General features: G+C 41.0%; 1 protein-coding gene across 5 annotated transcripts in view; it reads right to left on the bottom strand.

The window, feature by feature from the left end:
* kcnc3b (potassium voltage-gated channel, Shaw-related subfamily, member 3b) overlaps positions 1-23,256 on the bottom strand; it is a 68,423-nt gene that overhangs the window by 19,562 nt on the left and 25,605 nt on the right. For 2 of the 5 annotated variants that reach the window (XM_050059593.1, XM_050059592.1), the window contains exons 3-5: positions 8,073-9,054; positions 5,590-5,784; positions 3,847-3,867 (exon numbers count right to left, since the gene is read on the bottom strand). In XM_050059593.1, coding sequence (XP_049915550.1) covers positions 3,847-3,867; positions 5,590-5,784; positions 8,073-9,054 — 1,198 coding nt within the window. Of the gene's footprint in view, positions 1-3,846; positions 3,868-4,551; positions 4,681-5,589; positions 5,785-8,072; positions 9,055-23,256 lie in introns of all 5 variants that reach the window. The other 3 variants (XM_050059594.1, XM_050059595.1, XM_050059590.1) reach the window with 2 other exon arrangements.

The following is a 23,256-nucleotide window of genomic DNA, read 5'->3' as shown; positions in this document are numbered from 1 at the left end:
GTATGATGACATACAGGAGGACACTGACACGGTTTCACACATAAGGAGTTGGCAAGTTAGGGTTAGTATATTTTATTTAGTTGTATCATGGACTGAGCCACCTATAATAACTGTACACCAGAAATTGGCATTGACGAATCATTTTGCGTGAGCACAGGCAAATATTATAAAACCTCTGGTCTTGAAAGGTAATTCCACCATCAGTCTATCTTAATCAATATCATAAGAAAGGTAAGCAATTGGGTACATAAGGGTGGAATGAAATGTAGATGGAGAGCGAATGCACCCTGCTAAATATAACAGCTTGTTTATAACTAGGGCTGCAACTAATGTGTATTTTCATTGTTGATTAATCAATGTTGTTGATCATTTTCTCAATTAATCGATTTGTTGTTTGGTCTATAAAATTTTTAAAAATGGTGAGAAAGGCGATAAGTGTTTCCCAAAGCCAAAAATGATGTCCACAACCAAAAGAAAAATCAGTTTACTGTTATAGAGAACTAAAGAAACCAGAAAATATTCACACTAAAGAAGCTGGAATCAGACTCAGACTGATTAATTGATTATCAGATTAGTTAACGATCAATTTAATAGCTGACATGATCGATTAATCGCTTTACCTGTAATTTAAACTAGATTTATTATTTAGATTTGTTTAAACCTCAACATAGTATCGGTTTACAAGTGGTGAAGTTGTTCAATAAATAATATAATCACTATTCTTGGGTCAATAATCCATTAACAGTTTTCATAATTTAAATTGGTAATTAACAATAAGCTTTTTTGGTCCTTGAAAATGTCCTGAACCAGTGAGATTTGTGCCATTTTTCTGTGAATCAATGTCACTGTTTTGTTGGCAATTTCCTTTGTCATTCCAATTCATAGAAGACAGATAGTTGGTGATGGTAAAACTCAAAGGAGAACACAGGAAGAACATAGGGGAAGTCAAAACATCAAACTACAAAACACAGCTGTACAAAAATCAAAGACATTGATAAAACAAAAAAAAACAACTATAACCACAACAACAAAATATAGTATTCAACATAAAATACAACTTAATCCTACGCACACTGAAAAGCATTCAAACAACAGCACTACAACACAAAGTCACTTCACAATACTCCACAAAAATACAGAATGAAAGATGTACAAAACATGTTAGAAACATATAAATAAGCGCAAAAACCCAAGAAATAAAAGACAAATTTGTACACACATAGTGAGGAAGTGAAAGGAGAGAGCGTGGAGAAGGAGAGATACAGAGAGAGAGAGAGACACACAGAGAGAAACAAACGAGATCCTTGAAGAAGGTCTAGAGGAGTGATTGGGAGCGGGCAATCAAAGGGGTGATTGACCGTTTGACCTTAGTGAGACATGCATATTGCATCGGGTGCGTAGGAAGTCAAATGGCCAACAATCAAAGAGAAGAAACTGAAAGGCTGATAAAAAGAAGTTGGAAAAAGACATCTAATGCTTGTATCTACGAAATAAATCACAACTGAAGCACACAAGAATGAGTTTTAGAAAGCGTGAGAATCCCTCTTTAAAAACAGGAAGGAGAACGTTTGGTTTCAGTGGAGAACAGATAGCTCAGTTTCTATATATTTACTGTTTGTCATGTAAGTTTAAACTTTCTATATGTAGCCAATGCTTCATTTACACACTGGGTGAGAGGTAGCTTTTATGTCTACAAGCCCTGACACACCAAGCCAACAGTCGGCTCTTGGTCAATGTCACGCCATCGGTGAGCATCTGTCGCCCTTGTATTGGCGGTGTGTCCAACACTGTTGGCAACAGTCAGCCCCTGTCAGTTTTTTTTGGCTGATTCAGCATGTTAAATCAGCATCAAAGACAGCGCATCCCGTTGGTTGATAACATCACTCTGATTGGCCAACCTGGTCTCACTCTGAAGTCGTCGAAATCCGGCGCTTGGGCAGTGACTTGCGGAAAAAAGCCATCCTTTAACGTCAGCATGATACGTGGTTGGTCGCCGTTATAGTTTGACGGTGCTTTGCAGCATCAGGGGGAAACGCGGTGGGACAAGAAGGAAAGTTAAGGTGGCGAAAGTACGAGAAGGGTGAGTGGGAGTTGTGGTGGATTTTTCCTAAACCTAACCACGTGCTTTTGTTGCCTAAACCCAACCAAGTGCGTTAGTTGTTCGAGGAAAAAAACATCATTTATTTTGAAAGGGACTGTGTGTAAACTGTAAATTTCTTGTAAAAACGGAAGTGTATTTTGAAAGAAGACTATGCATGTAACAGGCAGAACTTGACACGGCATCCTAGTACATCAACAACCAACGCACCCAGGGTACCTTTCACGTCGTACCTGGACAGTAAATATAATTTGTTCTTCAACATCTGGTTGTGCTGTTAGTGTGCCAACTGGCTAACCAGCGTCTTGAATTCGTCCTGTTGGTCTTCTGGTTTCCCTTTTTTAATGACAAATACAGTAACTGCCACTTGCCGGTATGGAGAGTTATTTCCTCTCACTCAGGCACAGGATGAATGTGCTAGTTGGCTGTAGTCTGTGTGGCATGTTCAGGTGCAACTTTTTGGCCGAGACATAGGCAACATGAGGCAACTCAACAGTATGCCTTCATCACTGCTGGTTCTTTGATGTCGGTTCGGTGGGTCTGGGCTGTACACACATGACCTCCTTCTCAAATGCTAGATAACTGGGTTCCAGAAATGGCATTCAACAGTTGATTTTTTTTTTTTTTTTTTGGTATTTATGGTAAGCACCAACTACAATCTCTTTCTCCAGTGCACAAAGCTCAACATGATCCCAGCCTAAATGTATGAATTACAGAGTACAACATCCCAAAACCTGACGCTTTGTCCTGATGACTTGAGCACTTATTTCCTTCACTCCTGATTTGCTTTAAAGAGGGATTTTGGCAGCATTTAGATTGCAGTTTATACACGAGAACCACTGAAACTGAAGCAATGTCAGGGACCTGTAAGTGAAGGGCTTGGACAGCTCGAAGGCTTGCTTACCTTAGACAGCATGTAGCCGCTTTTCAATCAAATCTGTCATAGCGTTTTGTCTGTCTGTCTTTCTGTCTGTCTGGTCAGTAAGTGTTTCAGTCACCGAGTGCAGCTCATAATCCTTTTGATTTCTATCCAGGTCTCCACAGTACAAATACAAAAGGTCCTGAACTTTGGACTACACTAGGCACTGAAAGCACAGATACATGGTCGAGGGAATAGTATTTCAGATCCATTACACGCTCACAGCACGGTATTTTTTGCGAAGAAGTATTGTGATGACTGGCTTTGTTTACAAAGCTGAAATAAGACATTGTATAAACAGTTTAAAATGTTTGCTTGTTTTCAGCGTGGCATGTTTCAAGAGGTACTATCCCTTGACCTAGATGGCTCCGCTGACCCCAGTGACCTTTGGGCCTTGGAAAGATGTTTGTCTAACAACACTGCACTCAACTGTGTGATGATATCAAGGCTGGACAATTGATTTGACATCAAATACAGCATATGTACATGTAAGTATGCACATTTTTGAGCCTGAAAAGTATTCTAGTATAAAAGGAACAGGTGCCATTGCCTGAAGAGTATGTAAGTTTAACCTGTGCATGAGTACATGTACATATATAGAACTGTAAAAAAGGGTGTATTTTTCAAGGCAAATCTGTTCTAAATTGCAGTGAGTGCTTTTGTTTGCCAAGGTGGAGGCCCGTGGGGTAGGGAGTAACACGGAATAAACACAGTAGAAAGGGAAAAAACAAAATTAAGCCACACACGACAACACAAACACGACACTCAGACGGCATTGAGAGGACAGAGACACAGTGTATAACATGTAAGAATGAAAAAGCCCACATACACACGCGTGATATGACACAACCTGAAGAGAGAGACAACAACAACACAGAGGCACATCAGACAACAACGTGACCCGCTGTTCCCAGTTCAATCTTCTTCAGTGTTATGTTTTATTAGTTACTGACACCGGACAACTTTTCACTTGAGCTGCCGGATGTATTTGCACACGTGCGCGCCCCACATGGACGCGCTCTTGCACTCACGACCGTATGCGACACACACAAGTATACACATTTTTGCGCACACTTCTCATTGTGGGTGTATATCACAGAGCAATCCCATTTTCTTTTTCTTTTTACACCTTGTGCACAAAATTTGTTTGCAGGTAGGATAGTGGGCTGAGGTCAGAAATCAGACAATGAGCCCTAAAATGCCACCCAAACCTTAATATTCAGATTGAAGCAGTTAGCTCAGCTGTTAAAACTGACAGCACACTTTCAGTCACAGAGAGGGTGACAATTCAGACTCAACTGAACATGTAGACACAACACTGTGAAAATGGTGGTGTATCTGTGGTTTGAAGTCATGCATAGTGTGTGCAGCTCTTTGTGTTAAAGTGTGTGCTGTACTGGTTCAGTGTAACTGCAAAAAAAACAAAACATGCTATGTGATGGAGAGCCAGATCAAAATTTCAGTTTGTTCTCAGTCAAAAGTTGACTAAGCTACGGGCTCCTTTATTTTATTTTTAACCTGTTTTCAGTGTTACCTCTGGTCTATGGTTTGATCCAGGAGGAGGTGGAGTTTGCATTGAGGTCCTGCTGTAACAGAGACCCTTCCATCTTATACCAATCCTCAGTCAGAGGGGAGTCTGGGCTGGGTGCCAGGGCTGCTGCCTCTAGTTTGTTGTCAACAAGGGGGGTGTTGAAAGTTTGGAGGGAGTGTGAGGGAGTGTTTTGGTGCAGGTTGGCGGCAGTGGTGGTGGTTGAATTGCAGTAGTAAATGAATCAAGGTGTTAGGTTTTCATGAGCACAAAGATAATGCACATGGGGTTTAAAAAAAAGGTAGGGGGATAGTGGGGGGGGAGGGGGNGCGGCAGGTTAGGGAGGGAAAGTCATCACAAAAGGTAAAGGGGGGGGCAAGGGGAAAAAAAACAGGTTGATGCAAGGCAGGAGAGAGAGAGAGAAACAGAGAGGGAGAAACAGAAGTGACGAGAAGTAAATTAATGCATGGTCAACTGTCTGAGTCCAGAAGACAGAGAAAGACTGAGATCGTTTATGAGCATGGATGAATGTGACATCATGGGACACAGAACAAAATTCACAGACACCATGGAAAGATGGAAGACGTGACTGCGGAGAAGAGAAAGAAAAAAGGAGAGAAGTAGAGGGGACAGAAAATCTTGTCTGACAGAAGAAATAAAATATGATACCAAGCGGTGATGGAAACACAGACAACATGAGTGTGAAGAGGTGGAAACAGTAGAAGCAGAGCAGAAGTGTGTATGCATGTGTTGTAACTGCCTGACTGTGTATGTGTGTGTATGTTTTGCTGCTAGCTGTGATTGGAGCCTTCTATCTGTAGTCGAGGCATCCAAAGTTCAAGTGTGCTCTTCCATCCAACCCATCTTTCCTAAATGTTTGGATCTTCTACATACAGTAACCTGTGTGTAGATATCTGTATCAGCTGCACACTGGACATATATGCTATATATGTTTGCAATATGTTGTGCCTGGTGTCTTGCTGTGTGGATTTGTTTACATAAGATGTGCATGTTTTCGTGTCCGTCTCCCGGTGTGAAACGTACCTTTCCGCACATTCCCATCTGTGGCACGGAATTCCCTGGTGTTGAGCAGGAAGCAGGCGCGGTCCTGCTGGTAGCGTTCCCGGGTAGGCCCTCGCCCAATAGGGCTCCTCTCGTCTGGGCTCAGCACCTGGTCGATGGTGGGACAGTCCTCGTTAGCCAGGGCGGCCGAGGCCGCGTCGCCGTTCTGCTTAGAATCTGGAGGGAAGGTGGAGGAAAACCACAGAGGAGGATTATGAGAAAACCGTCGAGAAGAGCATCTGGTGTTGTGTTAAGTTATATTGTGGATAAACTGCAAGAAAATACATGTAATCAACAACAACAGTGACAAAGTTTTTGGGTAATGTATTAGAGAAACCTACCCAAACTTTGCTGCAGCATTACAGCCTCCTAAATGTACACATTTGTTTGTCCGTTTCTATTTCACATAACTACATTTTTGGATGTTCTTTGCTGTTAAGGGACAGTCCGCCCCTAAATCAAAAATAGAGCTTTTTATTTAGTTAGATTGTTTTGTTGTGAGTTGCTGAGTGTTGGAGATATTGGCCATAGAGATGTCCGCCTTCTCTCGGATATCATGGAACTGGATGGCACTATTTTCTTTCTACCGAAATACACCAGCCAAACACATCACCACACAGAAGGAATCGTGCTAGTACCACTAAGCTAGCAAACTGTACAGCTTAGCCGAGGAGGACACCATCACTGTTTACATCTTGTCACGAGCACAAGCCTCTCGACCATGAGTAGATGCACACTTCCTTCTGTGTGGTGATTCGGTTGGCAGAAAATAGTTCCTACATGAAACTGCTCACAACAAGGTATGTGGATTATCTTGAGTAACCGGGTCATGATTTCTGGAAAGAGGCATTGCTGTTGAGTTTTTCAAATTAATGTTTTTGGCGCTTTGAGCACCACAAGCTGAGTGTCATAGTTGCATTATATCCAAGAGAAGGCAGACATCTCTACGGCGATATCTCCAACACTCTGCAACTCACACCAAATCTTATCAACCTAGACTGATAACAGGTAACAGGAAAAATATGTATGGTTGATGTTGGGGTGAGTTGTCCCTTTAATCACATGAAAAAATGTCTTATTACTTCAGACTCTGGTATGTTGGCATTATTTTAAATTTTTAAAAGACAAGACAATTGTCCAACAGAGTAACCAGTCCCTGTATGAATACAGCAGGCCTGAACCTTGGTAAACCGTCAAACATGTTGAGTGGTGAATAACATTCATTACTGATTGGAAGTGACAGCTGTAGTGGTCACCCACATGTTCACTGAGGCGTTATGATAAAATATGTTACCATCATGTGGCGATGATACTGCAGAGCTGTCTTTGAGCCAGTGATACAACTGCCCGATTAAAAAAAAAAAAAATCTACCGACTCAACCTACAAGAAACCTTTTTAGTCTGGAGGGAAGCCAAGCAGACGAGATGGAGTAAAAGCACTGATGAAACCAATATTTTCAGGCTGGCTGATGACTAAGGCAGTAAAGTAATGCATTAAAAGGTGCATTATTGTTGCATGTGGCTGGTGTCTGATGCTGCAGCATGTAAAGGGAAAACAAAAAGGCAAATTACCTCCCCTCTTGATTTTACTGCTAATGCCGGAGAGAAAATATGTGCAGTCAGCCCAAATTGAGACGCATTAAGCTGTTTTAATAGATAATTGAGTTCATTTTCCTTCCACAGTGTTTGTTCTTCACTGACAGATGGGTGCCTTAAGGCAACTGTGGACCTACCAGTTGATCATAAATTACACATGAGTTCTGATGGGCCAGTGAGATCTCCGGGGTGGATCCAGAATCAACTATGCATCACTTCTTGATAGTACTCTCACTTCTTTCTTTGGCACTCTATTCCTCTACTGGACCTCTGAAGTCATCACTATGTACGCCTAAAACTGCCATTAGTAAACTGTTATACTTCCCCTGAAGCATGCTGGTCAGGTATTTGCTGCTGAAGATATTTTTTCTTAAAATGAAAGGACTTAAAGGTCCAGTGGGCAGGATTTAGAGGAATATTTGTTCACTTAAAATTAAGAACTGTGGGGTGTTCATGACCTTAGAATGACCCATCTATATCTACATAGGGAGCAAGACCTCCTCTGCGGAGTCTGCAGAGTTCGTCATGTTTGAAAGACAAACCAAATACTGGTTCTTCCATTTTTGCATTGTAGCTTTTTTGCTTTGTTGCATTCTTGCTTCGGCCACTGTAGTTGGAAGCCCCTTCGCAGTGGGCAGTGTTGAAAAAAAAAGTTGCTTTATTCAGTGTTTTTACTGGTTTAAATCACCGGGTCTGTTTGTTTGGGGAGGATGAGACCTCTGTCGATAATTCGGCTCCTTTTAAAAACCCTCCTGAACAATGAACACTGAACCGTGAGAAGTTTCAGCTGGTTGCAATCTGTAAGCCTCAGTGGTAAATCCCCCTAAATCTCACACACTGGATCTTTAACATGAAAAAATAAATCTTACCTCTATTAATCTCTATAATTTCTTCTTGGGCGAGAGGACAGTCACCCCCAATGCCTCCAGACCCCATCACTCCACCTAGGACGTTTCCCAAGAGCCTTTGTGGTGATGCGGTAGCCATAGCCAGGGCATCTGGCTTGCAGTAGTTGGGGGACCCTGGTTGTGGTGCTCGGGGGATATGTTTGTTCTTCTTTTTGGGCAGCTTTTGTTTGGCCATGGCCAGAGAGTAGTACATGCCGAAGTTGTTGACAATGACGGGCACAGGCATGGCAATGGTCAGCACACCAGCCAAGGCACACAGAGCACCCACCAGCATCCCTGACCATGTTTCTGGGTACATATCTCCATAGCCCAGTGTGGTCATGGTCACGACAGCCCACCAAAATCCAATGGGAATGTTCTTGAAGTTGGTGTGGGCGCTGGCTGTCGGGTCGTCTGGGTCTGCGCCAATTCGTTCGGCATAGTAGATCATGGTGGCAAAGATGAGGACACCAAGGGCTAAGAAGATGATGAGCAGGAGGAATTCATTGGTGCTGGCACGCAGGGTGTGGCCCAGGACACGGAGACCCACAAAGTGGCGGGTCAGCTTGAAGATTCGGAGGATACGGACGAATCGGACAACACGGAGGAACCCCAGGACATCCTTGGCAGCTTTGGAGGACAGACCGCTCAGGCCCACCTCCAGGTAGAAGGGCAGGATGGCGACAAAGTCGATAATGTTGAGGCTGCTCTTGAAGAACTCAAGCTTGTCTGGGCAGAAGGTGACTCGCAGCAGGACCTCAATGGTGAACCAGATGACGCACACGCCCTCCACGTACGTCAACCAGCTGTCAGTCACCACCTCGTATACGATCTCCTCGCGGGTCGAGTTGCCAACCGTGACGTTCTCTGTCTTGTTGAGGATGGTGTTGAAGGCCTCATGCGTCTCCATGCAGAAAGTGGAGATGGAGATGAGGATGAAGAATAGGGAGCCAAATGCCACATACTGGAAGAAAGAAAGAAAGAAAGCAGCAAACAGAAAAAAACATTAAAAAGAAAAGCAAAGGAAGGAGAAAGTCAAATCAAGAAAATTCAGCAAGGCAAAGAGAACACAGAAAGCATAAAGGAAAAACTACAGATCTGGTGAAGTTTGAAACCTCAAGGCAACAGCAGGGAAAAACAACTGGTGTATGTGCGACCCGCCTACATACACAAGTGTTAAATGCTACACTATGCACAGAAAACTATTACTCACTACTTCGCACTGTAATCTACACTGAGGTCTTCACATCTCTGAAACTGTCTTTTTGTTAGGCCCAAATCTGTTGTGTAAAAATGAATAATAAACAAAACAAAAATGGCCTGTTTTGTAACAGAGAGCGAGTGAATGTGCCCCGGATAGGACAATTTGACCCGTTGTGATCAAAGTCCAAGGATAATCAGACTCATTAGGCTTGATCAAATTATATCTGACAGTCGTAAATGATTGTGATGAGCGATGAAGCCATAAAAATAGATGTGCTGTCAGTATCATATCATGTGCCGTCAGGAAATTATGACTTACAGTGATTATAAGTTAACCAAATTATTAATAGTGCTGAGTTTAATATTGAAAAGGTCAGATTACTGTAATACTATTGTATCTTATATATTTGTTGTGAACTATTACTTTTGGGTTCATTTAGAAAAACACTCAAAGCCTTAATCGCCTGGGACCTGAACCCCACTCAAGAAAATAGTGAGGTCCTTGCTGACATTTGTTGATCTGGAAGGACCTTTTAAAAAGTGATATAGGAAGGAAAGTGCATAAGAAAACAAGAGAAAATCACAATGCATTCATGTAATCCTGAATCCAAAGCAAAAATGGAAAAATGGGTTGATAATTAAATACAATGCTCCTAATTTATTTGTTGTACTCTGCTAGAGAGGACACAGGAAAGGATGGAGGGAGGACAAGAGATGAAAAACGTGTAAATAAAATCAATAAATAACTGATAATATGTGTGTCATAGTCCACTAAATAAATGGGACCATCTGTGTTGTAAGAGTGAAAACATCAAGTTTGGTGCAACAGTGAAAGCGAGCCCCAGTTTTCCTGTTAACATACATTTGTTTACAGACTCACAGTATGATGTCAGACCCTGCAAACCAGTTAACCATCAGTTAACTTATGTAAGCTATGTTGAATATTTAGAAAGCTACACTGTTTACAACAACATCATTTTTCGTTTCAATCATGCTGATTCCCCTCCACTCGATTGATGGTCCAAGCAAGCTGCGGGGTAGCATTACACATCACATCAATTAGCCTTCTTGAGTCGTCTTGTCAATTTAGACTTCAATAAATATTAGATAAAAAGACATTCTGGATTTCGTTAAGCAAAAGACACTGAACATTTTCTAGTGTTTAATGTTTTTAAAGTGTGGATTGGTTCATAAAAATGAAGACTGCATATGTGTGTGACTGCAATCACTGTTTGTTAGGTGTAATTTGATAAAGGCAGATGCTGCTTGCACCCAGGTGTTTCTTTAACAGGAACAGGTCCGGCTACACCGAATCTATTATATGATGTATTTAAAGTGTCAGATCAGCCTAAACAAAACTGGTTTGGGCGGATTTTTTTTGGCAGACAAATTTAGCAAAGCAACATTTTTTTGCAGCAGGTTGTGGTGAACATTTTAAAATGTGGCACTGTTATGAATATTGTAACTGGCTATCAGCCTCAAAAAACTTTGATACAATACCTTGAAAAATATCAATATTCAATAGCATTGTAATACCACAGGGACCAAAATGTCCCCAGAAATACACTGTCATTTTGACAGTGTATTTCTGAGGACATTTTGGTCCCCTGATTTTGCTGCGAAGTGAGCGCTCTTGACTCTCGCGCTCAGAGGAGGAGAAACTTTCCACCATAAGGCTGCGAGATAACATCATCTTCTTTCTTCTGCTTTTGAGTGGTTAATTTCTAATCACAGATACTTAATGTGAGACAGTCTCTAGCTTTTGTTTGATGTTTAGTGTCAGCAAAAATGTTATTGCACATTTCTGATCTATCGTTAGCGCCGTTAGCTTGTTTACTATATAACATGAATGCTGGTGTCACACTGAACGTCCCGCTGAGCCCTGTTTAGGGCTTAAAACTTTAAGTATTAATACTGCAGATAATGAGTATTGAAACCTTTTCAAATATTCAGAATTGATATGTATAGATAAATTGATATTTTTGAGAATACTAGTGTTCCTCTACACCAAGTAGTAGGTTAAGAATGCCGTTATCAGCCCATTAAATGTCCGCTGGCATCGGGAGCAGTTTCATTAGATTTCACTGTAACATTTGTTAGGTTCAGGTGCCAACAAATCTATTCAGCTATTCTTGCCAAAGTTTATGTACACGGAGTGCATTCAGCAGCTTTGTACATCCTAAAAACCGAAGATAACAAGTCAATTTAGTCTAAAAATTAAAGGCCAAGGTCTCACACGAGACTTAAAGGCCAGTCTCCCATATTAAAGTCCCATGCTTCACCTAATCAATCTTACATCTTGCATGGACTGTGTCGCTCTTTAGACTACATCACCTGACTTTTTGGTTGTTCATTTTTGAGGTTTTTGCTTGTAAATGTACCACTTTAATCTCAGAGAATATCCAGGATTGGCTTGTACTAGCCCTAACTAGGGTTGGGTATCATTTGGGTTTTTTCCGATACCGGTGCCGAACCGATACTTTTAAAAACAGTACCGGTGCTTAAACGGTGCCTGAACCGATACCTCAAAATATGAGTTTTTTTATGGAGGTTGAAAAGTGTGTGAGTATTTTGTGTAACAGTTTTAAATTATTATAAAAACAATGTTTTTATTTATTGCTGAGGCAAATTAGAAATACCTAGAAATAAATAGGTATATGAACTCTATTAACAATTTCACACTTAACAAATTAACATTTAACAACACTTAACGTTACAATAATATTAACTCTATTAAAGTCCGGTCTCTGTAGGCAGGCCAGGCTCCGCAAATGGCAACAAAAACATTTGGGTCCAGGCTGTACCAACCAGCGAGCGTGAGACCAGCGAAAGCAAGCACACACACACACACACATGAACGCGGTGCCCATGTCTCACGGTCTCGCACAAGCGCGCACACATGAACGTTTGAATCTGGGGAACCGTAAGCCTCCATTAGGTGGAGTTGTGTTGCTACCCCCTCTCCCCTGGGATCTCTGCAAGTGTTGTGAGGACTCTAAAACTTCACCTGAGCCTCTCACGGCATATGGGTGAGTAGATAATGGGTGAATTTTCATGTTGGGTGCACTATCCCTTGACGGGTGTGTCCAGGTTAACTAGCAGCTATCGCTCGTTCATGTGACAGAGTCACGGAGGACGGGGGGGGGGGGGAGGGGCGAGCTAGCTCAGTTGTGTTTGATAACATTGTTGAACGTAAACAGAAGTGACGCCCAAAGGTGCTTAGCGTGCCTTTAAATAATATTATACACTCAACAAATGAACGAATGAATGATTGAATGATTCTGTTACGTGTAATGTCCAATAGAGGGAGACATAGCATTAAAAAAAAAGCACAGAAAGGAGGCACCGTAATGTGCGTTTTGTTTTGGTCCGGTAGGTATCGGTTGTATAGGTACCGGTTCCGTATAAGCACAGACTTTCGGTACCCAACCCTCGCCCTAACCATGACCTCTTTGCCCTAATCTTAACCACTACCAAGCTCTATGCATCAGCTTAACTGGTACAAGCCAATCACATGGCATCGCATGTGCAGGGGATCCATACAAATGTGTCATTGGGATAGGTGTAAATAGCCGAATAGCTGCAGTGTGACTATTCTCCACCGGGTGAAAATAGACACTTCACACAGTTAAGACATTAATAATTTTTGTGTCATAAATATTAAACATCTTGTCCTTGAAGAGAACTTGAGGTTTACGTGACAATGTGTTTGTTACTGTAAAGCTTACGCTGCCTTCGCTGACTTACCGTCAGTATTTTACTGTTTAATATTAAAGTCCCTGTTTCGAATTAAAATGTTTTAACTGGCTTCTGCCTCTAACCTCCTCCACATCTTAGGAGTATTGTATTGGTATCCTTTCTACAAGTGTCATCCTTCCTATACTACAACTTCCTACAGCTCCATGTTTGCTTGTTTACCTCCAAAACTTTGTCCTTGGGGTAAATTTCCTGGACAGAGAGCAAAAAATATATTTATTTTTATTTTTCAGGTTGCCTTTTCAAAAGCAATTTTCTTCGCATCGACCATCTGTGTGATCTGCAACTTTCCATACCTACCCAAGCTTATCATTCTACTGTAACCCATTCAGTAGTCGCTGAATCAATGACAGTAGCGTGATAACACCAGTGTGTGCGTGGCTGCTGCACAATCTTTCCCCCATTGCGGTCCATTCCTACAAGCCCTGCAGTGTATTTATAGATGCAGTATACTTTGTGCTTTATCAAATAAATAATAAAACAGACATGGCCTGAAGAGCAAAAGAGAAAAGGTAATTCATACTTGAGTGGAGCCCATATATATAAGAAGCCTGAGTGCCTTCAGTGTATTGTGCGTGTCACCGTGTATTTTCGACATTATGCACTTATGTAATATCAAGAGCAACATACTTATAAGAGGACGCTTTATAACTAAGCAAATGGAGGGAACCAGTTTGGGTTATTTTTCTTGAAAAGGTCTCGCTTCTCTCTCGCAGCTTTTTCTTTGATTTGGAAATTGGATGAGAGCCTACACATATTTCCTCCAAGTGCCTTCATGACAGAAGCGGACTTAGCAGAAGACTTACGGCTTTATTGAGATTAGCTGACGAGCGTTTACCCAAAGACGTGACCTTGCAGGAAAGTCAGAGATGCAAGTCAATGTCCAATTTGTAGTTTTAAGATGTTTTGTTGGGGTAAATTTGTGGTTAAGTTAAATCAAGACTTCGCAATTGTGAGTTTTTTAAGGATTATTTCTTTGTATCTTAAATAGTTTGAGGTACCAGGTTTGTTCCAGGTCATGTGCTCCTCTATCTTCTGTCATTCTCGCAACCCTCTACCCCCACACTCCCAATCTCACCCGCCTTTTTTTTCCCTCTCCATCTCCATCTCTTCTCCCTACCTCTTTTCTCCTCCGCTATGTTTCTCGCTAGTCGGTGTCTGACCTACTTTCTCAGATTGCTGCAGTGCTCTCCCCCTCTGTATCATGAAAACACACACCAACACACACACACACACACACACACACACACACTGAGGTTCTCAATCACCCTCCTACCTCTACCCCTATACCAGCCCCCCCCCCCCCCCCCCCACCCCGTCCCAGAGAAGCAGGATAGCACCAGCGGGACCTGCTCAGGATGCTCCCTCATTGGCTGAACACCAGAAAACCTTCACATGTACAAATCAGGACAACGAGGAGAGTTTTGCCCTGAAGTGTTAGGCACTTATTTTTTTATGTTACCGTTGCCATTATTCCTTACGATGGCATTAATGATATATAACAACGGTGTGACTGAGGGGATGAGCAGCACATGGTACTTGTAGAAAGTAGTAAAATGTTGAGGATGATTTAAAGTGTGAGATCTGCCCTCAGATACCCCTTTTACACCAAATTAGCTCTGGTTCTTGTGCCAGTTCCCTTCAGGATTCATGGAACCTCGGTATTATCTAGCGAACCAGTCCGCGTTTCCACCAGTTTTTTTTTAGCAGAGCCATTGTTATCTAAGACGCATCATTGGAGTGGATTGTACAATGCAAAACAGAAGGACACAGCAGCAGCAAGATGGTGGATTTCATCGATTACCTGCAAGCTTTTGTTCTGTTATCACCGATATTAATTATTACAAAAACAAGCGCTGACCACAGTGGCGTAAGGTAGTCACGATGGGCCCCAGTGCACACTATTATGAGTTGCTAGTTATGAAGCACACACACATAGAGTGTTAGGCATGTATATATTACCATCAGTGTGTCTTACTGCCACTTTTATGTTATATCAACTTGCAGATGTGCCCATCAGATTTTGCACCTAAACTAGCTACTGTAAATCGTATTGTCTCATTACATGTTTAAACAGAGACTTAATATTGGACAGCAACAACATACATGTTACCCAGAAATACTCATTATATGTCTGTATATGGCAAAAACTACAAAAGAAAATAGAAACTTATTAGTTTAACTAAATATTTTTTGTAGTTAAATTATAGTTTTTCTTTTAGTTTATGTTGAATAAGCATACAAGCTTGTTATAGATTGATACTGTTTTACAAAAACAGAAAACCATGATGGAGATGGCTTCGCCTCTTTGAGGGCATTTATAGAAATTCGCACCATTTTTGATTCAACAAAAGTTCTTCTTTGAACATGGGTGTATTTCCAGGTGGCAATCAGGCCCCTCCACCCAGTTGCACTGCCTGCACTGTCTATATTTACGCCCCTGACTGACCAACTGTTGATGCTACGCAGAGCTGGGCAATATGGCTAAAATGTTATCACGATCTTTTTTTTTTAAACAGTAATTATCACTATAAATGTCAAAGCATTATTTCTTTTTTCTTCGTTTACAGGGTGATTTTTGCTCCTGAGTAAAAGTTACTGTCAGAACATGACCAACACTTGCCAAACAGGGGAACATTTCACAAATCTGAGGTAGATTCAGAACAATTTTAATCAAAATAATGTCAATAAATAAAACAATAAATACACAAAGAAATCTTAACTGTGGTCAGGAGCATGTTAAACTCTTTGTGTAGATGGTTTAAGACAGTTTCTAAGTGTTTTAGTTGACAATGGAGACAAAATTGGTGGTCAGTATTTTTTGGACAAGTTTTAAACCCACAGTGTTAATTTCTCCCATTTCTCAATCGAAACAATAACAAAAGACAGACTTTGATGATGTCGTGAGGTAGCGTGGGATCATTTATTGCAGATGAAAGTCTACCTGACGTGACTGGGGCAGAAATCGTGTTTACGGATGAGGAAATGAATTAAAGTTTTATGTATGTCACCTTTAGTCATGAGATGTCATTTCATTTTAATAAAATAGCCGCAAGTCAGTCAGGTTAGCTTGCTAACTCGTCATCTGCTTTTACTCCTACTGTGACTTCTTCTTCTTCTTGTGAAAAATGGCGGGTGGAAACTGGTGTTGAAGGTGCATGAACGCCCCCGCTACAGGCATATGGGTGGTTTAATTATATAGAGGATTTATCAAACATTTATTATGCCTCTATTGAGGAAAATTATATTGAGATAATTACTGTTATCATTTTATCAGCCAGCCCTAGTTAAGAAGATGTAAAAGACTACTATGTACAAGACTCCATCCTCTTTCCAACCTGTAGATTATGACACGCCCACTGATGTTGTCACTGCTTTTTAGGTTTTGAATCAATATATTTTTGGTCAAAATACTCTGAATAGTTTAAAATTAAGGTGTGCAGCCTGGAACACAACCTGAGCCATTGTTGGTTGAAAATAGGGATGGGCAACACAAGCAAAAACACTATTCGAAAATCGTGGCAACTATTCGACAATTTTTCGAATAAATAAATAAATAAATAAATAAATAATAAAGGGGGGGAAAATAAGACGGCAAATAGTAATAGTCGCATTAAAAAATCAATTTTTCAAAAATAAAACGACTATTCGAAATTCGAAAATCGTGACCCATCCCTAGTTGAAAAGAGGTAAAAGTGAGCTATTTAATGCTGCACTGCTTTTAGACCTGAAGAATACTTTGATTACACATAAACACAAACACAAGTAGCAAAACTGCAGCAGCATCATATCTTCTATGTAGGCTACACAGGTGGAGACACAGGAGGGGGCGGACAGGTGGGAGGGAGACCAGACGATGTGGATCCATGCGTAGAGAAGCACAAAGGGAAAAACAAGTTGAAGCAATCCACCAGAAAGGACAGAGCATGATAAAAGTGAGAGAAGGTGAGGGCCGAATGCCAAAAAAGTTCAAACACTGACAGAGGGAAAGTATCCTGAGCTTAAGTTTTACTAAGATAAGCTCTAACATTATCGGATAAGCTAAGGTAGCTCATGGTTTTGATGATGTTAAAGGGATGTGACTGTGTCATGCAATGAAGACTTTTAAAAAGACAAGGGGGAGCACCAAAGAAACGACAGTGAGAGTGAGATGAAAAGGAACAGAGGGAAAGCTATCAGGAGTTTGAAGGCTAATAGGAAATGACAGGCCGTGGCCATAAAAGCAACTTCTGTCAACCAGAGGGACAGAGGGAGTTCTGTGTGTGTTTTTCCTATATAGTATAAAATGTTAGAATCTTGTCCAGCAAAATAAATACATTCCACTAAAAGTTGCATTTAGCAAGATATACTGTATTATCAAATACACCCATCTTATGACACTGATGTCAGGTTCAAACACAGAGGAGGTTGCAGGTGATGTAATGGAGCCACATTCACCCAGTTCAAATGTTATCACTCGATAAAATGGGCGTTATTATTGGTTATCAGCCTCATAGATATGGGTTAGAAGGGTCCTGCTGCACAGACTAGTAGGTTAGGGCTGCTCAATTAATCGAAATAATATCAAAAGGTAAAATCAGTCACAACATACTATTATGAATGACACACTGTGGTGCTACAGTGATGCCCCGGCTTACAAGTCATATTTTAGATGTCCAGAAAGGGAACATGCTTGTTTTGGTAAAGACCCCATACAAATCACGACTCATAACGCAATCGTTGTATTGGTCAAAATTATCGCCTTTTTTTTTTTTTTTTTAATATTGTGCAGCCCTATAGTACGTTCAGAATGCTGTTATCAACCCATTAAATGTGTCTTTTGTTAAGCGCCGACAGAGTAAGTCAGAAAACGTGATGTTACTTTAAGAAACAAGGAAGTCTACACAGGGAGGGCGTCGAGGTGGCAGATTGGTCAAACACAGGACTTTGACCCAGGAGACTGAGATTTGTATCCCGTGTGAAACCAAAAGTCAGAGTTCTGTTATTTTGACTTCGTGACATATGTCAAGTGATGTTACGTTAATAAAATAGAAACTTATTTTTTTCCTTTTTTCTATTTTTCTAAACCTAACCATGTCGTATTGGCACCTAAACCTATAGGAAAAATGAACATGAAAGCTAAAGACACTGCTCCAATGCCAACAGGCATTTAACCCTTTGAAACGTGGCGCGACATCCCTTTTGTGCTGCTTTCAGATGCTTTTTGCAAGTATTTAACCCTTTGAACCCTGAGCAAATTGGTGCTATTTATTTCAAGAACATGGGAAAAAAGGTAATAAGGAACTTGATAAGAAATGTCCCACAAATTGCAAAAAAAGTTCATATATTTAGAAAAAAAAATTTAATCGGGGAAAAAAGAAAAAAGCGAGGGGAAAAACTACATTTTTAATTATTATTATTATTATTATTATTATTATTATTATTATTGTTACATTTTAAAATTATGTTGCAGGACCGTTGTCATTTTCCAGGTCATTTCTTTGTTTCTTTCGTTACTAATTTTCTTGTTTTTAATTTTCTCTTTTAACCAATGTCTTACTAATTCTTTTTGGTCATTTGCTCTTTCGTTGCTCATTGCCTTATTCCCATGTATTTAAAAGAAATCAAGCCAATTTGCTCAGGTTTCAAAGGGTTAACAGGCTGATAACAGCTCTTTCAACCTAGTAAGTGTCGCAGGAAAGTGCTAACCCGTATCTATGAGGCTGAAAATGACTAACAGTGCCATTTGTTAGGGTGAGAACATTTGAAACAGTGTCATATTTCAAAATGTCAACCACAACCTGATTTGAAAACAAATATTTGCTAAATGTGTCTGTTGAAAAAAATCTGCCAAAACCAGTTTTGTTTAGAATGTGCTGACACTTTAAATACACCATATATTTGATGATATAATAATGTAAAACTAAATGTATCATTGAATGTAAAATACTTTCTAAATGGAGCAGATCAGTTTAAAGCACCTGCCATGGATGCATCCTGCTATACTTTGTGAGGTCATCTTACAACCAAAACAGCAGGTGATAGAAACTAAAGATAAAACTAAAGGACGTTAAATAGTGTTACTCAGATTTTATCCAGATCATTGTATCACTTTTTTTAAAAATTATATAAATACAGATAAATCCAAACAATGAGTCCTGAACTAATATTTTTATCTCAGACAGTCCTGAGTTAACATACTCCCACACTTAAACTACATTCTCTGTCTTTCCTTGTCTCGCAGGTACAGTATGAATATCGCAAAAAACACCGGAGATTTGTGATGCAACTGCAAAGCCTCTCCTGATTTGCAGATTCGCCCTCTCTCTCTAAATTAAACTCTGGTGTCGGGTGGGAGCTCTGGTGGGAAATCTTATACACACAGGAAATAACACATCTGTATTTCAATCTCAAACACCTGAGACTGAAATACTAAACCTGTTCCTAAACAACAGGGAGGACGCAGTGAACGCTCTACTCACCAGTGACGACCTATTCATTGAAAATCTGAGAAGGGCAAAAATTAGTTGCACTTAAAAGAGTAGTGTGTAGGATTTAGTCGCATCTAGCAACGAGCATGGCCAATTTCAACCAGGTGAAACTTCTTCTGTGTGCCAAGCGTGAACTCCTGGTTAGGATTCTTATAGTGTTCATTGTTAAGGAGGTTTTTACATACCGGACCGTTAACATAAGCATGCTTTAACTTACTGTACTGCAGTCATTAATCTGATTATGATACAGTTAAAAGCCACAACACAATATTGCTGCTGATGAAACAAAGGCTCATTCATGGTTTCGGTAATTAAATGACACAGTGTTTCAAGATGGCAGAGCACAGTGGATTACACTGTAGATCTGAACATCAAATCAATACTGATCAATCCATCACAGCAGCCGGTCCTTTTTAAATATGCAGCAGCACATGCAGTGTGACAGAGAAACACCCCTACTGCTTAAAATGTACTCAAAGCTACAGGTGTGGATGTGTGTATACTGTATGTGCCTGTGTTTACATGGGTTGGTGTGAAGTGCCTGGCACAATCGTGTGTGTGTGTGGACATGACTCACAACGCGAGCGAGACAAACAGCCGATGGGCACAGGAGGTGTGTGCGCAGATCGCAGATAGTGAGTGGTAACTACATGAGCACTGCATTGAGGTGATGGAGAAGGATGAGCGGAGAAAGAAAGAAAGAGGTGGAAGAAGATGATAAAAAGAGGAGTAGCAATCTGTCACTTCACACTTGTTTATCTCCTCGGGCACTTTGTGTCTGTTCTCTCCCTGCATCTCTCTCTCCTCACTGCAACATGGAGGTATGTGTGTGTGTGTTCTGGTCTGGACGGCCGCGTTAATGCTGTGAATATGTGATTCGGAGGCACGCTGTAATGTTTGTGTGCAGCTCAGTGCGTTGAATCCCCTACACTAAAGCTACCATGTGTGACCACCTGCAGTCCAATGACCTTCAAGGCCCAATAGAGTCTCCCTCGCTCTCTAGACTCTGAAATTAGATTTGGAAAGATCATCAACATAAATTTAAAAGAGCGGGAGTCAGAGATGGGGAGAGAAAGAGAGAGAAGCAAACGAGAAAGAGAGGGGGACTGTGAAAGGAAGTTGATGATAGAGAGCGTTGATTGTGTTTCGATGGATGAATGAAGAAGAGGGAGTAAAGGAACGGAGGGAGAGGAGATGAAAAGGCGAGCAGAGGACAGAAGACAATGACGTGAATCTCACCAATCAAGGGGAGAGGGAGCAGGGCACCGGAGAGTGAGAGTGCAATAAAGAGATAGAGAAGAAGAAAGGAGGAGGTGTTGGGAGAGCATGAATGTAAGTGATATAACCAAGGAGAGATTGTTGGAGCTGATATTAGCCCTACAGGCGTTTTTGCATGCACGGCGGTGCGCCACGCTCTTCCTTAACGGGACCCTAGTGGCGCTGTGTTTACTGCGGCACCATCCAGAAGAGCTTTATCATTACAGTATTACCACAGCCCTGCCTGGCTCTCTGTCACCATGACAACCACTGCGTTAGCCTCTGCTTTCAGGCACCAAGGACAGGACTAAGCCAAGTACTGCTCCTACAGCTGGCGTAAAAGGGCTGAATGTAGAGGAGCAGGAATTGTGATCAGTCAGTTCCAGCTGCTGATTGTTCGATGAAAGATTTGTGAGGTCAAGGGTGAATGACCTTGACAGAGATATAAAGACAATAAAAGGGTGTTGCTTCTGATTAACAGTGCCTTTGTTCCATGTACACTGATAGTGATGTTTGATCAGCATTAGTGTGACGAACAGCGCCCAGTAAGACTGAGCATGTGGAGTCTTTCCCAGAGGGCAAAGCAAATCGGCGACCACTGCTGCAGAGTCAGCAATGATAAGAAGACATTGAAGGATGATGTGAAATCTGCACATGAATGAGGCATGAAAAATGGACATTTTAACGATGTGAAATACAGAACGTTCTCCTGAAGGGCAACCCGAGCGACGGGTTCGACTTGGAGTCGGGTGATTAATCTATTATCTTAGGTGAATGGCTGCGGCCATCACTCAGAGATGTACAAAGTAGCCATTTAGCGTGCTGTGCAAGTATAACCTTGGGTGGGTTACAGGAATAGCCTTCACTTTTACCATCATCATCACCGTTGTTATCGTCACCGTTAGATTCTGGGAAACACTGCAGAGTTATTAAAGGTTTGGCTACTTTAGTCTTGAGATACCAAAAAACTAAACCTAACAGTCAAACACTCTTGAACAAGACAAAGAGAACAACTAAAATGTCAAAAGAGAGAGAGAGTACCCTTCAGGGACATGGCGTGTGAAATGGACAGGCAGCAACACTGAGTGGAGAGGCAGAGAGAGAGAGAGAGAGAGAGAGAGAGAGAGAGAGAGAGAGAGAGAGCAGTACAGAAAAGATGTCTTTCCTTTTTTTTCCAGTGTTGCATTTTTTCTACATGTTGAATTATGAATTACTTTAGTGGCTTTTAGCCGTTTATGACCCTCAACCTCAAGGCTTCCTCATGTGAGTTTAACTTATGCTGGCATGGGCCATGAAACGTGTCTGAGAATGTTAACCACAGTGGGCTACAGTTAGTGTTGTAGTTCTGGAGATCAGTTTTTGGTGATCTGGAGATCGGTCTCAAGAGCACTTATTGAAGATCTCAGTATCGTCTCGGACTGGGCTGTATTTTCAATCGCTCTTTTCTCGTCCTCAGACGAAGAGGACTTCAAATTTTATTTCAAGACTGGTCAAGATAATCATATTTCACTGGAGTTGTACCTTGAATGTAGACAGTTAAGGTAATGTCAGCTCATAGAAACAAAGCAAAATTCCTGCACATAAAATTCACCTTTGAAATACCTTCTGATTATTTTACTGATACATACACACCTAAATACAGTACGCACACAAAGAGGTGAATGAAGAGGAATCTTCATTTTGTTTTCTGTGGTTGTTTTTATGGAAACGTGGATCTTTCAGATTCATTTGAGGAATGCCTATGTTTGCATGTTGCACATTTTATCGTAAGTCTGTCATTCAGCGTGGGACTTGTACTGATCTGGTCTTGCCCTGGACTTGGTCTCAAGTCCTCAAAGTCTTGGTCTTGTCTCGGTCTCAATACACTCTGGTTTTGGTCATGACTTGGTCTCAGTTAGGTGGTCCTGACTACAACACTGGTTACAGTGTTCAGACTGTTGTATTACAACAGTTTTTTTGTACTGCATTTTGTACTCTATAACAATGTTTATGCCCTCTTTGCCAGGTTGAGATTTTTAATCTCAGTAAGACTTTTACCTGGTTAAATAAAGGACAAATACAGTTAATATCACATAGAAAGCTTCACTTTTTACTTTCATCACTCTGAATAGTCATTTAGTCAAATGTTAAAAAGGGGATGAGCAGTGACTATCCTAAGTTATTGATTTTAAAGCAGCTATAACCAATATTCTTAGACCAACAATGGGTCACATGACCATTTGTCTTTAGGGGTTTGCTTGTAGTGATGAAGTCATAAAGAATGCTGACAGTTCCTCTCAGCTCATAGGAGAATTTTAGTGTCTTACAGCTCATTGTTCTGGTTTTACGGCTGCAACTTTACTGTTTTGGTTCACTCTCGTCGCTTTTATAGCTTCATATTCAGCTGCAGTAGCTGATAAACTCACCATACGTTGCCTACTCAGCACTTAACAGTACAAAGACAAAGTTAGCAACTAGCTGGTGGACATAGTGGAGCATTT

This window comes from Epinephelus moara, chromosome 13 (assembly GCF_006386435.1).
Source record: "Epinephelus moara isolate mb chromosome 13, YSFRI_EMoa_1.0, whole genome shotgun sequence".
Lineage (NCBI taxonomy): Eukaryota > Metazoa > Chordata > Actinopteri > Perciformes > Serranidae > Epinephelus > Epinephelus moara.
This window is presented reverse-complemented; position numbering and strand designations above follow the sequence as displayed.